At 36.6% G+C, this 14934-nt stretch overlaps 1 protein-coding gene across 1 annotated transcript in view; it reads right to left on the bottom strand.

Moving 5' to 3' along the window:
- Window positions 1-14934, bottom strand: part of CAPZA2 (capping actin protein of muscle Z-line subunit alpha 2) — a 56505-nt gene that overhangs the window by 20158 nt on the left and 21413 nt on the right. Inside the window, exons 2-3 of the mRNA XM_029234254.1 lie at window positions 11355-11418; window positions 7487-7538 (exon numbers count right to left, since the gene is read on the bottom strand). Of these exons, the coding sequence (XP_029090087.1) occupies window positions 7487-7538; window positions 11355-11418 (116 nt within the window). The remainder of the gene's footprint in view (window positions 1-7486; window positions 7539-11354; window positions 11419-14934) is intronic.

Raw genomic sequence — 14934 nt, 5'->3', positions numbered from 1 at the left:
CAATTATACTCCAATAAAGATGTTAACAAAGTTTCTCATTTCCTTAACTTTAAAAAAAATTCACTAATTTTTGCACCTACATGAAACAACCCACACATTTATTTACCACAGAGAACTCAGAGGAAAAGGTTACTTTGAAAGTACTGGGGGCGGGGGGGAAGGGGAAGATTGCGGAAGGGTAAAACGCGATCACCTTCCTCCCCAAAGATACATCAGAAATACATTTACACGTGGAACACCTCCTACAGAACACCTACTGAACGCTGACAGAAGACCCCAGACCTCCCAAAAGGCAAGAAACTCCCCACGTACCTGGGTAGGGCAAAAGAAAAAATAAAAAACAGAGACAAAATAATAGGGACGGGGCTTCCCTGGTGACGCAGTGGTTGAGAATCTGCCAATGCAGGGAACCCGGGTTCGAGCCCTGGTCTGGGAGGATCCTGCGTGCCGCTGAGCAACTAGGCCCGTGAGCTGGCAGCTACTGAGCCTGCGCGTCTGGAGCCTGTGCTCCGCAACAAGAGAGGCGGCGATAGTGAGAGGCCCGCGCACCGTGATGAAGTGAGGCCCCCGCTTGCCGCGGCTGGAGAAAGCCCTCGCACAGAAACAAAGACCCAACACAGCTAATAAACAAACAAACAAACAAATATTAAAAGAATAGGGACGGGACCTGCACCAGTGGGAGGGAGCTGTGAAGGAGGAAAGGTTCCCACACACTAGGACGTCCCTTCGCGGGCGGAGACAGCGGGTGGCGGAGGGGGAAAGCTTCGGAGCCGAGGAGGAGAGCACAGCAACAGGGATGCGGAGGGCAAAGCGGAGAGATTCCCGCACGGAGGATCGGTGCCGACCCGGCACTCACGAGCCCGAGAGGCTTGTCTGCTCACCCGCCGGGGCGGGGGCGGGGGCGGGGGTGGGGGTGGGGGGCTGGGACCTGAGGCTCGGGCTTTGGTCCGCTCGCAGGGAGAGGACTGGCGGCGTGAACACAGCCTGAAGGGGTTAGTGCACCACGGCTGGCCGGGAGGGAGTCCGGCAGAAAGTCTGGACCTGCCGAAGAGGCGAGACACTTTTTCTTCCCTTTTTGTTTCCTGGTGCGCGAGAAGAGGGGATTAAGAGCGCTGCTTAAAGGAGCTCCAGAGACGGGCACGAGCCGCCGCTAACAGCACGGACCCCAGAGTCGGGCATGAGACGCTAAGGCTGCTGCTGCTGCCACGAAGAAGCCTGTGTGCAAGCACAGGTCACTATCCACACTTCCCTTCCGGGGAGCCTGTGCAGCCCGCCACTGCCAGGGTCCCGGGATCCAGGGACAACTTCCCGGGGAGAACGCACGGCGCACCTCAGGCTGGTGCAACGTCACGCCGGCCTCTGCCGCCGCAGGTTCGCCCCACATCTGTATCCCTCCCTCTCCCCGGCCTGAGTGAGCCAGAGCCCCCGAATCAGCTGCTCCTTTAACCCAGTCCTGTCTGAGCGGGAACAGACGCCCTCAGGTGACCTACACGCAGAGGCGGGGCCAAATCCAAAGCTGAACCCCGGGAGCTGTGCAAACAAAATAGAGAAAGGGAAATCTCTCCCAGCAGCCTCAGGAGCAGCGGATTAAATCTCCACAATCAAATTGATGTACCCTGCATCTGTGGAATACCTGAATAGACAACGAATCATCCCAAATTGAGGAGGTGGACTTTGGGCGCAACGATATTTTTTTTTTCCCCTTTTTCTCTTTTTATGAGTGTGTATGTATATGCTTCTGTGTGTGATTTTCTCTGTATAGCTTTATTTGTCCTATGGTTCTGTCAGTCCGTTTTTTTTTTTTTTTTTTAGTTTTGTTTTCTTAGTATATTTTTTAGCACTTGTTATCATCGGCGGACTTGTTTGTTGGTTTGGTTGCTCTCTTCCTTTTTTTTTTACTTAAAAAACTTTTTAATAGTTATTTTTTATTTTAATAACTATTTTATTTTATCTTCTACTTTGTTTCTTTCTCTTTTTTTCCCCCTTTTATTCTGAGCCGTGTGGATGACAGGCTCTTGCTACTCCAGCCAGGCATCAGAGCTGTGCCTCTGAGGTGGGAGAGCCAAGTTCAGGACACTGGTCCACAAGAGGCCTCCCAGCTCCAAGTAAAATCAAACAGCGAAAGCTCTCTCAGATATCTCCATCTCGATGCTAAGACACAGCTCCACTCAACGACCAGCAAGCTACAGTGCTGGACACCCTGTGCCAAACAATTAGCAAGACAGGAACACAACCCTATGCATTGGCAGAGAGGCTGCCTAAAATCATAATAAGGCCACAGACACCCCAAAAAACACCAGCAGGTGTGGACCTGCCCACCAGAAAGACAAGATCCAGCCTCATCCACCAGAACACAGGCACTAGTCCCCTCCACCAGGAAGCCTACACAACCCACTGAACCAACTTTAGCCACTGGGGACAGACACCAAAAACAACGGGAACTACGAACCTGCAGCCTGCAAAAAGGAGACCCCAAACACAGTAAGATAAGCAAAATGAGGAGACAGAAAAACACACAAGCAGATGAAGGAGCAAGGCAAAAACCCACCAGACCTAACAAATGAGGAGGAAATAGTCTACCTGAAAAAGAATTCAGACTAATGATAGTAAAGATGATCCAAAATCTTGGAAATAGAATAGAGAAAATGCAAGAAACATTTAACAAGGACCTAGAAGAACTAAAGAGGAAATAAGCAACAATGAACAACACAATAAATGAAAGTACTGTTGTTACAAGTTCATAAACATTGTATGTTTTCTTTACTTCCATAAGACTTTTGTCAACATGCTATATGCTATTGTAAAGAAAACTAATTTTACTTGGGTATATATAACTTTAAAAGGTTTAAAGAACTTAGGAATAAGAGGCCATTCACCCAGAAACTAATAACCAAAGTCAAAGATATCAAGTAAACTGATTTTTATTATGTACTTTAATATAATACTTAATGGGTGGAAGCAACCCAACTGTCCACTGACATGTGAATGGATAAACAAAATGTGGTGTATATATATATATATATATATATATATATATATATATGTATATAAACACACAAACACACATTCAGTGTTAAAAAGGAAGGAAATTCTAACACATGCTCCAACATAAATGAACTTTGAAGACATTCTGCTAAGTAAAATAAACCAGTCACAAAAGGACAAATACTGATGACTCCACTTCATACATTAAATAGAATGATGGTTCACAAGGGCTAGGAGGAGGGGAGAATGGGAAATTATTGCTTAAAGGGTATGGAGTTTCAGTTTGGGAAAATAAAAAGTTCTGGAGATGGATGGTGGTGATGGTTACACAAATGTGTATGTGCTTAATGCCAAGGAAATGTGTGCCTAAAAATGGTTAAAACGTTAAACTTCATATTAAGTATATTTTCCCCACAATAAAAAATAATAAATACAAATTGCTATTAAAAGATAAAAGTGGGCTTCCCTGGTGGCACAGCGGTTGAGAATCTGCCTGCTAATGCAGGGGACATGGGTTCAAGCCCTGGTCTGGGCTACGGGCTACTTGCTACGGAACAACTAGGCCTGTGAGCCACAACTACTGAGCCTGTGCGTCTGGAGCCTGTGCTCTGCAGCTGGAGAGGCCGTGATAGTGAGAGGCCTGCGCACCACGATGAAGAGTGGCCCTCGCTTGCCACAACTAAAGAAAGCCCTGCCATAGAAATGAAGACCCAACACAGCAAAGATAAATAAATAAATAAATTCATTCCTACCCCCAACATCTTCTTAAAAAAAAAAAGATAAAAGGACATAAAAGACCCCTAATAGCCAAAACAATCTTGAGAAAGAAGAATGGAGCTGGAGCAATCATGTTCCCAGACTTGACTTATACTATGAAGCTACAGTAATCAAAACAGTATGGTGCTGACACAAAAACAGATACATAGATCAATGGAACAGAATAGAGAATCCAGAAATAAACCCACACACTTATGGTCAATTAATCTATGACCAAGAAGGCAAGAATATAAAATGGAAAAAAGACAGTCTCTTCCATAAGTGGTGCTGGGAAAACTGGACAGCTACATGTAAAAGAATGAAATTAGAACACTCCCTAATACCATACACAAAAATAAACTCAAAATGGATTAGAGACCTAAATTTAAGACCAGACACTATAAAACTCTTAGAGGAAAGCATAGGAAGAACACTCTTTGACATAAATCACAGCAAGATCTTTTTTGATCCACCTCCTAGAGTAATGGAAATAAAAACAAAAATAAACAAATGGGACCTAATGAAACTTAAAAGATTTTGCACAGCAAAGGAAACCATAAACAAGACAAAAAGACAACCCTCAGAATGGGAGAAAATAGTTGCAAACGAATCAACGGACAAAGGATTAATCTCCAAAATATATAAACAGCACATGCAGCTCAATATTAAAGAAACAAACAACCCAATCCAAAAATGGATAGAAGACCTAAATAGACATTTCTCCAAAGAAGACATACAGATGGCCAAGAAGCACATGAAAAGCTGCTCAACATCACTAATTATTAGAGAAATGCAAATCAAAACTACAATGAGGTATCACCTCACATCGGTTAGAATGGGCATCATCAGAAAATCTACAAACAACAAATGCTGGAGAGGGTGTGGAGAAAAGGGAACCCTCTTGCACTGCTGGTGGGAATGTAAATTGATACAGTCACTATGGAGAACAGTATGGAGGTTCCTTAAAAAACTAAAAATAGAATTACCATATGATCCAGCAATCCCAGTACTGGGCATATACCCAGAGAAAACCATAATTCAAAAAGACACATGCACCCAATGTTCATTGCAGCACTATTTACAATAGCCAGGTCATGGAAGCAACCTAAATGCCCATCGACAGATGAATGGATAAAGAAGATGTGGTACATATATACAATGGAATATTACTCAGCCATAAAAAGGAACAAAATTGAGTCATTTGTTGAGACATGGATAGATCTAGAGACTGTCATACAGAGTGAAGTAAGTCAGAAAGAGAAAAATATCGTATATTAACGCATATATGTGGAACATAGAAAAATGGTACAGATGAACCAGTTTGCAAGGCAGAAATTGAGACACACATGTAGAGAACAAATGTACGGACGCCAAGGGGGGAAAGCAGCGGAGGGGTGGGGTGTGTGTGATGAACTGGGTGATTGGGATTGACATGTATACACTGATGTGTATAAAACTGATGACTAATAAGAACCTGCTGTATAAAAAAAATAAATAAAATTAAAAAAAAAAAAGAGGCCTAAATGTAAGACTGGAAACCATAAAACTCCTAGAGAAAAACACAGACAACACTCTTTTACATAAATCTTAGCAATATTTTTTTGAATCCATCTCCTAAAGCAAAGGAGATAAAAGGGACCTAATTAAACATAAATGCTTTTGCACAGAACAGGAAACCATCAACAAAACAAAAAGACAAAATGAACGGGAGAAAATATTTGCAAATGATACGACTGATAAGGAATTAATATCCAGAATAAATAGTTCATACAGTTCAACAGCAAAAAGACAAACATAGACATTTTTCCAAAGAGGACATACAGATGGCCAACAGGCACATGAAAAAATGCTCAACATTGCTAATCGTTAGGGAAATGCAAATCAAAACCATAGTGAGATACCACCACACACCTGTCAGAATGGGTATCATCAAAAAGAACACAAATAACAAATGCTGGAGAGGACCTGGAGAAAAGGGAACCGTCCTACACTGTTGGTGGGAATGTACATTGGTGCAGCCACTGTGGGAAACAGTATGGAGGTTTCTCAGAAAACTAAAAATAAAACTAGCACATGACCCAGCAATTCCACTCCTAGGTATATACTGGAAGAAAATAAAAACACTACTTCAAAAAGATACATGCACCCCAATGTTTGTAGCACCATTATTTACAATTGCCAAGATATGGAAGCAACCTAAGTGGCCATCAACAGATTAATGGATAAAGAAGAAGTGGTAAATATATACAATGGAATACTATTCAGCCATAAAATAGAATGAAATTTTGCCATTTACAACAACATGGGTGGACCTGGAGGGCATTATGCTAAGTGAAGTAAGTCAGAGAAAGACAAATACTGTATATCACTTGTATGTGAAATCTAAGAATACAACAAACTAGTGAATATAACAAAACAGAAACAGACTCACAGATATAGAGAACTAGTGGTTACCAGTGTGGAGAGGGAAGGGGGGAGGGGCAAGATAAGGGTAGGGGATTAAGAAATACAAACTATTATGTACAGTATAAAATAAATAAGCTACAAGGATGTATTGTACAACACAGGGAATATAGCCAGTATTTTGCAGTAACTATTAATGGAATATAACTTTAAAAAATTGTGAATCACTATGTTGTATACCTATAACATATGTAATACTGTACATCAACTATACTTCAATTTAAAAATGGGAAAAAAATAACAGGAATTTAAATCAGAAGCAAAATCAGGTATGTCTAGAAGTCTGTTGAACCTCTACCTTCATTAGGATTAACAAATTTACTCAATAAAGCCTTACAAACATTACAAAAATAGAATTAGAGCCAATTTCCCCCATCAGTCAGGACTTCACATTTTGGGTAGTACACTAAGATGAAAGTAGGTGACTGGATGATACTGAACACTCTTTGTAAGGCACCTGAACGTTTAATCTCCTCGTTTTCAAATGAGTAATGGAGTCCATTAGCCTAAAATACGGGTCCACAGGCCTTATTTAGGGAGGTGGGAGAGGGAAAGAGAACCAATTATTTCTCTGAAATCTTAAGATAGTTGTGGCAAGTCATGATTGTGGTCATTGGTCCAAAGATGATGTACTAGGATTTATAACTGCTTAGTTCTTTGAATCACTCACAAATCTAATAAATACTTATTAAGTAAATATGTGTCAGATACTATGTTAGGTATTTACAGATGAATAAAATAAGCTCCTAACCCTCAAAAATCTATTTCTTTTTACTGAAGTACAGTTCATTTACAATATTTCAGGTGTACAGCAAAGTGATTCAGTTATACATACATATATATATTCTTTTTCAGACTTTTTTTCCATTATAGCTTATTACAAGATACTGAATATAGTTCCTTGTGCTATACAGTAGGTCCTTCTCAAAATTCTATTAGGATCAAGCATTTAACAGAAAGTAAAACCTGCATAAAATTTAAAGTATCACAATTTCACAAAGTTTTTAAAATAATTTTATCCAACTTTGCAAATGTCAAAATACAGTATTGAGTATATAAGCCACTGCCAAACACACAATGAATAGAGAATTTCATGTTATAATTGTGTCTCTATATCCTGTGATGAAAAATATTTTTCCTCTAACCTAGTACATACATATTATTACATATATTTGAACTTGATGTGCAAATATCTATTTCATGGATTAGTACCTAAAAACCACTTTTAAAATATTTTTTCCCATGTCACTTTAATTATGTTAATATAATGCATAATACTTACTGGGCTGCTCCTTCCCTGAGAAGATTATCATTATTAAGCAGTAACCGAACATCTGCAAAACAAACGTTATTTTTTCTATATTACTATTTTCCTATATTTGAAATTTCTATGGAATGAATTTAGGTTATTTTAGTCATGTGTCAGTATCCTACCCACCCCCCAAAACATGTATGGGAGATCAAAATATCACTGTGATGACCAAAATAACCACAAAAACATATCATGGTATTAATAAAAAAAGAAAAGATTTTGGTAAGGAAATAGCAGATGGAATGAGATAAAAATATGTTATTTCATACTCTTAATAGTCAATGCAGGCAGACTATAACATGTCTCCAAAGAACTAAAGTGGAGATAAGCTACACCAAAAAGATGGTGTGATAAGATCTGCCGAAGACTGAGCACTATGCCTCTCAGTCTGACAATACTATCATGAGTTTCAAATGAATCTGCTCTATGGAAAAAGTGATTAAATAAGAAACAGCTTGTGAATGCAGTACAGATGTAGGCATTTTGTTTCTCAGACAGCTCATGTACAACAACAGATGAATGTGTTGAGTTAGATATGGATAACTACTTTATTTGATTTAGTAATCTCACTTTGGTTGCTGATTCTTAACTCTGTCCTAACTTCAGACTCAACTATGTAGACACGTGCTTTTTAATCATTAAAACACAACTTTAAAACTACAATTTTAATTGGGAAAAAAAATCATATAATTTCACCAAAAAACAAACAAAATTCTACTCTAGTCTTGATGTATTTTCTTTCATTATTTTCCCTATACACTTGGCTGTTTTACATAATTGCTATCATAAAGTACATATAACAAAGTATCCTAATTTTTTTCATTAAATGAAAATAACACAAATAAGTACCTTCTATTAAGAAACTGGTTAAATGTAACATAAACAGACAATAGTTCTTATAAATAGTGTAAAATTGGGCATCCAATAGAAATAATGTAGATACGTATTTATCAACTTGGAAATATATACATAATATAATAAACAAGAAGGGGAAAACCCAGCATGTACAGTATGATATTTATGCAATGTTATATATGTGTCTAAATTGAGAAATGTTGGAAGTATTTCATTCAAACAGTGGAGAAGAGAGGGTAGAATTTTGTGATTCTTAGATTCTTTTTTGCTCTTTGGAAATTTTAGAATGACTATGAATCATTTTTACAAAAATAATAAAAGCTATTCCAAAAAAAAAAATATTGCCTATTCACATACCTCTTTGTAGCAGTAAGTCCCAATTTAAAAAACAGTATCTGGCTAACCACTAAAATAATACTAATTTGATTTCTAAGTTAACTGATTTTAAACAATGGAAGCTTCTGCCTAAAAAATTAAAACACAGACATTTACAATTATAGGTATTCTTATCTCACAAAGTAAACTGGGAATTCGATTTGATAAATATGATTATTGTATCTTCAATATTTAAAGCATAATCATTAACAGCGGTATCGCATGGTAGGTAGTATATCTTTTTCAGTTCTACCTAAATGGGAAAATAATTTAAAAGCAACGTCTACATGATCCAGTTATCTTTACTCTGGAAAAAAAGTCCAAACTTCTATCATATGAAGAATACAGTGAAAGAAATAGAGAATAATTTGAATAAAATAAAACTACTCTTAAGAAGGGATGTGGTTTCAAGTCAGACCACACATCAGAACAATGCGTGGGTGGGAGTCTTAATAAAAAATAAAAAAAAAAGTATCCATTTCAGAGCTCCAGCCCAGATAACACAACAGTTCTTGAGAATGAAGACCAGAAATCTACGTTTTAATGATTCTTACATAGCCAATCTAGGAAATAGCATTTGGGAACCACTGATCTGACAAGATTTTATGACTCTGAAATTCTAAAATTTGTGGCTTCAATGGAATCATTCTGATGTTAATATTATCAACAAAAATAGCATGAAAATAACCAAATGCATATGAGATTTCCCCCTCAAATACTTAACTCCTTTCTCACTCTAAAATACTCCCTCATTTAAAACTTACATATATATTCCCATTTCCATTCCACAGTTCCAGCCCAGGTCTACTGAATGGCTCATCCTGAATGCCCAAGTCCTCATCCAAAATGCCTACTGTACGTCAACACAGAACATATCAACTCAACATCAATTTCCAATGAGACTTAGAAAAGCAATTTCTGGGACTCATACATTCTTTCAGGGTCTTTCTGATTAACAAATCTGTTGGGCATTTAATTCAGGGTAAGAATAGCAAGTGAAAATCTTTTCTTAGAATTATAATTTATTCCTGGCTCTATAAATTGTATGGGAGTTTGGGGGCTACTGACTTTAGCACAGTTCCCCCATTATCAGTTTAAGTTAAATGCCAACTTTTGACCCTATGGAGAAAAGACTATCTTCTTTAATGCCCCAACCATCAAACGTATTAACCTGTATTTAGGTTATAAAGGCTGAATATTAAAACAGAAGTTAAACCCTATAGGAAGAAGAAATACTTCTGAATTCTCCCCAATTTCCCAATTCATTGCTTCAGATTTTATGGTTATCTTGAAAGGAAGAATATTTTAACTTCCAGATTTTTCACAATATAGACTGCCATTCTTCCTCTAAGTGTAGCTCAGTGGTTAAATTTTTAAATGTATAAAAATTACCATATGTAATTATATGTACTAAATCATATATTAATCTTGTTTGTGGATGATTTAAGGGATTTTCTAGGGTATTTTAACTTTATACAATTTTTGCCTCATTTTTTGACTTTCAAACCTAATCTTTTCTGAGGTGAGATTCCATTATATCTTATACTATGAATGAAAATGAGAGATTAAACTTCTTAAAAAACAGGTTTAAATAGATTACTCTGGAGTAGAATGTTTAAAAAAATGAAACTGAAGAGCACTGTATAAATTAGTTTTAATTTAAGACATAGTGAAAGCCAAATATATATGAAGTAGAAATTACGCATTTAAAGTACTTGTGGTAGATTATTCTTAAAACTGCTTTAAAAAAGTTTTGCATAGGGCTTCCCTGGTGGCACAGTGGTTGACAGTCCACCTGCCGATGCAGGGGACGCGGGTTCATGCCCTGGTCCGGGAAGATCCCACATGCCGTGGAGCGGCTGGGCCCGTGAGCCACGGCCACTGCGCCTGCGTGTCTGGAGCCTGTGCTCCGCAATGGGAGAGTCCACAACAGTGTGAGGCCCACGTACCGCAAAAAAAAAGAAGTTTTGTGTAAAAATCACTACAGGCCATTTTCTGCACAACTATTTCAACCACTTCATTCTGTTAAAGAGGAGCTATTGTTACAGTTTTTACAGCAACCAGGAGACTATGTTGTATTTAAATTTTTCGTCTATGGGTGAATAATTATAAAACTGTTTGCCAGTGAGGTGTGAGGTTTAAAGAAAGGTATACTGTGAACTGATTTATGAGATATAATTTAAATAACAAATTGTTTTTACATGTGATGTCATCTTCTAAGCCCAGGAAACAAGCACAGTGAAACAATGTCCCTCCCTTCTTTTTTGGCTGTTCCTATTAATCAAGTAGGCTTTTCTTTAAAAGAAACATAAAAAATGCATTTCACAACTCCAAAAAAAAATTAAAATTAAAATTTTCTTGTCTTTTAAAATGATTTAATGTTATTCTTTAAGAGGGTTAAAATTTGCAAACATAATTATCATATGTCATAAACACATTATATTCTCAACCTTACAAAATCCAGATTGACAAAAATTTTCACTGTAATTCAGAAAATACATTTTTCTACCCACTCCCCTTAACTTAGTTACTTTGGTTATGTAACTTATTCTTTAAAAAAGGAGTGCTTGACATATCAAGGCGTAAGTGTTATGAATTAAACACTCACCATTAAACACCTCATTAAATTCTCCAGGAGGGGCATGAATGATGAATTTTGCTGCTATACGCACCTAAAACAGAAACAAAGATATAAATGTTCCACAGCATAGGCCTCTGCTAAAACAACCAAAAACCATGCAAAATTAAAATACTTCAAAGTTCTACTGAAAATGGCTTAAGAAGATTTTAAAGACAGTGACATTTTTTCACTCAAACACCCTAAGTTTATTACTGTTTTAATCATTTAATATAATCACAAGGCATAGACTGAATGTAGATAAAATATATGTATAACTAATGCATTTAAGGATTCAAAGCTGCCTACATATAAATATTTTCTTATAAGCAAATTTTTCTTTTAAACTAAAATGGAAAAGAATGATCCATCAAGAAAATTTCTATGTGTGAGGAAATAAGATGCATTTAGGTACTATGAAGAAAATATATTGTGTGTCCATACAGTCACAAATGTGCATGTCGATAAAGTCACAAATTAGTTTAAAAAAATGTAGAAAGGAAGAGGGGAAGAAAGGTCTAAATTCAAAATGTTCTGAATATGAGATCTGACTAGATCTTAGGAAATTTTAGTTCAAAAATAAGTGAGAGACAAAATATCAACAGGTATACTGACAGGTATATTTTAAGAGAATAAAGGCTATATTAAAGAGATTAATCACTAATGACTATATATGAGAGTTTGATGACATGCCCAATATTATAATTTAGTGAAGAAGTTCTGAGTATTTATAATAGTTTTCCAACCACTATACAATAGCCTCCAACTCAGCTGATCAGTGACCTTGTCAGAAATGGACATTCATGAGCCCTACCCAACCAAATGAATTAGATTCTGGAAATGAGGCCCAGAAAACACTATAAACAAGCTTTCCAGGTGATTTTAAAAATACACATCCAAGTATTCACTGAATTAAGGGACCACACATGACAAAAACAAAAGCTTTATTTCATATTGTCCACTTTACTAGCACGGTCGCTGCTCTGATGTAGAAACTAAAAATAATGGAAAAGGAAATAGTTATATATGTTTGTGTATATATGTTATATGTGTGTGTGCATGCATCTAAGTACACATATGGTTTTCAGAGGAGAGACACAGATGAAAAAGGTATTTACAGTTAAAAAGAAGATGTTCCTAGCTAGAGGCCACGTATGTGACAAGGCCAGTTAGAAAACTGTTAATTTAAAACAAAAAGAAAAGCTTTTGTAGTCTGGAACACCAAAAAGTCTGAAGCAAAACCTACGACTGTTGTTGGATACCACCGAGAGATTACACTGATGAAGATGATAACAAAAATGGGATTATTTAAATTAGTGTTTACCAAGCACTTTACACGGATTATGTCATTTACTCTTCAGTCATCAGACTGAATATACACTTTATTTACTACATTATGCTGCTTCTCAGATTTAAAACAGTTTTGTTGAATGGGTAAAATGCTCCCACCAAAAGATGAACAGGGCAGAATGTGACAGGGTGGCCACCAACAAACTGCCAAAGTATAAACATTTTTTGGTATTTAAAATGTCAGTAGCAGCAACTTAAGGGAAATAAATTCTTCCCAAGACAGAAAAAACCAGAGTTCACTCAAAAAGAAAGATGTAACCTGAATAGTCCTAGATCTACTAAAGAAATTGAGTTTGTTGTTAAAAGCATTCCAACAAATAAAACTTCAGGTTTTCTTATAACAGGCATTTAAGGAAGAAATATTACCAATTCTCCACAAATTATTCCAGAAAACAGAATTGAAGAAACTTCCAACTTATTTTAAGAGAATAGCATTATCCTATACCAAAGACTAAAATACTACAAGAAACACAACTCACAGACCAAAACCTTTCATAAACACAGAAGCAAAAATCTTCAATAAAGTATTAGCAAATTGAATCCAACTATATGGAAAGGATAACACATCATGACCAAGTGGAGTTTTTCCTAGAAATGCAGGGCTGTTTCACTATTTGAAAAGCAATTCACAATATAAACTGATTAAAGATGAAAAACCACAATCACCTCAATAGACGCAGAAAAATTATTTAATAACATTCAACAACCAATCATGATAAAAAAAACTCTTAGAAAACTAAAAAGACAATGCCTTTAATTTGATAAAAGGTATTTACAAAAAAGCCTATAGCTAACATGATCCTTAATGGTCAAAGACTGAACGCTTCCCCCTAACATCAGGTAAGAATGTCTGTTCTCATCCCTCCTATTCAACATCATACTGAGATCTTAGTGCAATAAGGTAAGAAAAACAAATGAAAGTCATTTCATAAATAAAATAAAACTTTCTACTTGAGGACAACATGATTGTTTACAATGAAAAATCCCAAGGAATCTTAAACAAACAAACAAAACTACCCAATAACCTATAAAACTTAGGTACAAATCTAACAAAATATGTACAGGACTAATATCCTGAAAACTACACAAAACTGATGAAAGAAATCAAAGAAGATCTAAATAAATGGTGAGACATGTATGTTCACGGATTGGAAGGCTCCTTATTATAAAGATAACAATTTTTCCCAAACTATTCTACAGATTCAATGAAGGCCCAATCAAAATCCAAGCAGGATTTTTTTGATACACATCAACAAGCTGATTCTAACATTGATGTTTCCTATATTATTATTTTTCTATGTTTGAAGAATGCAATGAATGCAGGCTATTTTGGCCATGTATCAAGATTAACACTCCCTCCCTACAAATGCAAGCAAGATCAAGAAATCACTCTGGTGCCCAGAACAACCATAAACACACACATGAACACACACCATGGTATTAAAAAAAAGATTTTGGTTAGGAAATGAAAGGGAATGAATATTATTTCACACCCTTAGCAGTAAATGCGAAGTAGCAATGGCAAATGAACTAGAATAGCCAAAATAATTTTGAAAAAGAACAAAGTTGGAGAATTCACACTACCTAATCTTAAGACTTAATATGAAGCTACAGTCATATATGGATCATAATGGAATAGAAGAGAGAGCCCAGAAATAAACCCACACACCTACGGTCGATTAATCTTTGACAAAGGACGTAAGAATATACAATGGAGAAAAGTCTCTTCAGCAAGTGGTGTTGGGAAAGCAGGACAGCCACATGTAAATCAGTGAAGTTAGAACACTCCCTCATATCAAACACAAATATAAACTCAAAATGGCTTAAAGATTTAAATATAAGACATGAAACCATAAAACTCCTGGAAGAGAACATAGGCAAAACATTCTCTGACATAAATCATACCAATGTTTTCTTAGGTGAGTCTCCCAAGACAAAAGAAATAAAAGCAAAAATAAACAAATGGGACCTAATCAAACTTTTAAGCTTTTGCATGCAAAGGAAACCATAAACAAAATGAAAAGACGAACTCGGAGAAAATATTTGCAAACGGTGACCAGTAAGGGCTTCATTTCCAAAATATACAGACAGCTCATACAACTCAATAACAAAAATACAAACAACCCAATCAAAAACCGGGCAGAAAACCTAAATAGACATTTCTCCAAAAAAGACATACAGATGGCGAATACGCACATGAAAAGACACTCAACATCGCTAA

The sequence above is a fragment of the Monodon monoceros genome, unplaced genomic scaffold (genome assembly GCF_005190385.1).
Source record: "Monodon monoceros isolate NGI ecotype Baffin Bay Population unplaced genomic scaffold, NGI_Narwhal_1 Super_Scaffold_2, whole genome shotgun sequence".
NCBI classification, from domain to species: domain Eukaryota; kingdom Metazoa; phylum Chordata; class Mammalia; order Artiodactyla; family Monodontidae; genus Monodon; species Monodon monoceros.
The sequence above is the reverse complement of the archived record's forward strand: the minus strand, read 5'-3'. Positions and strand labels throughout refer to the sequence as shown.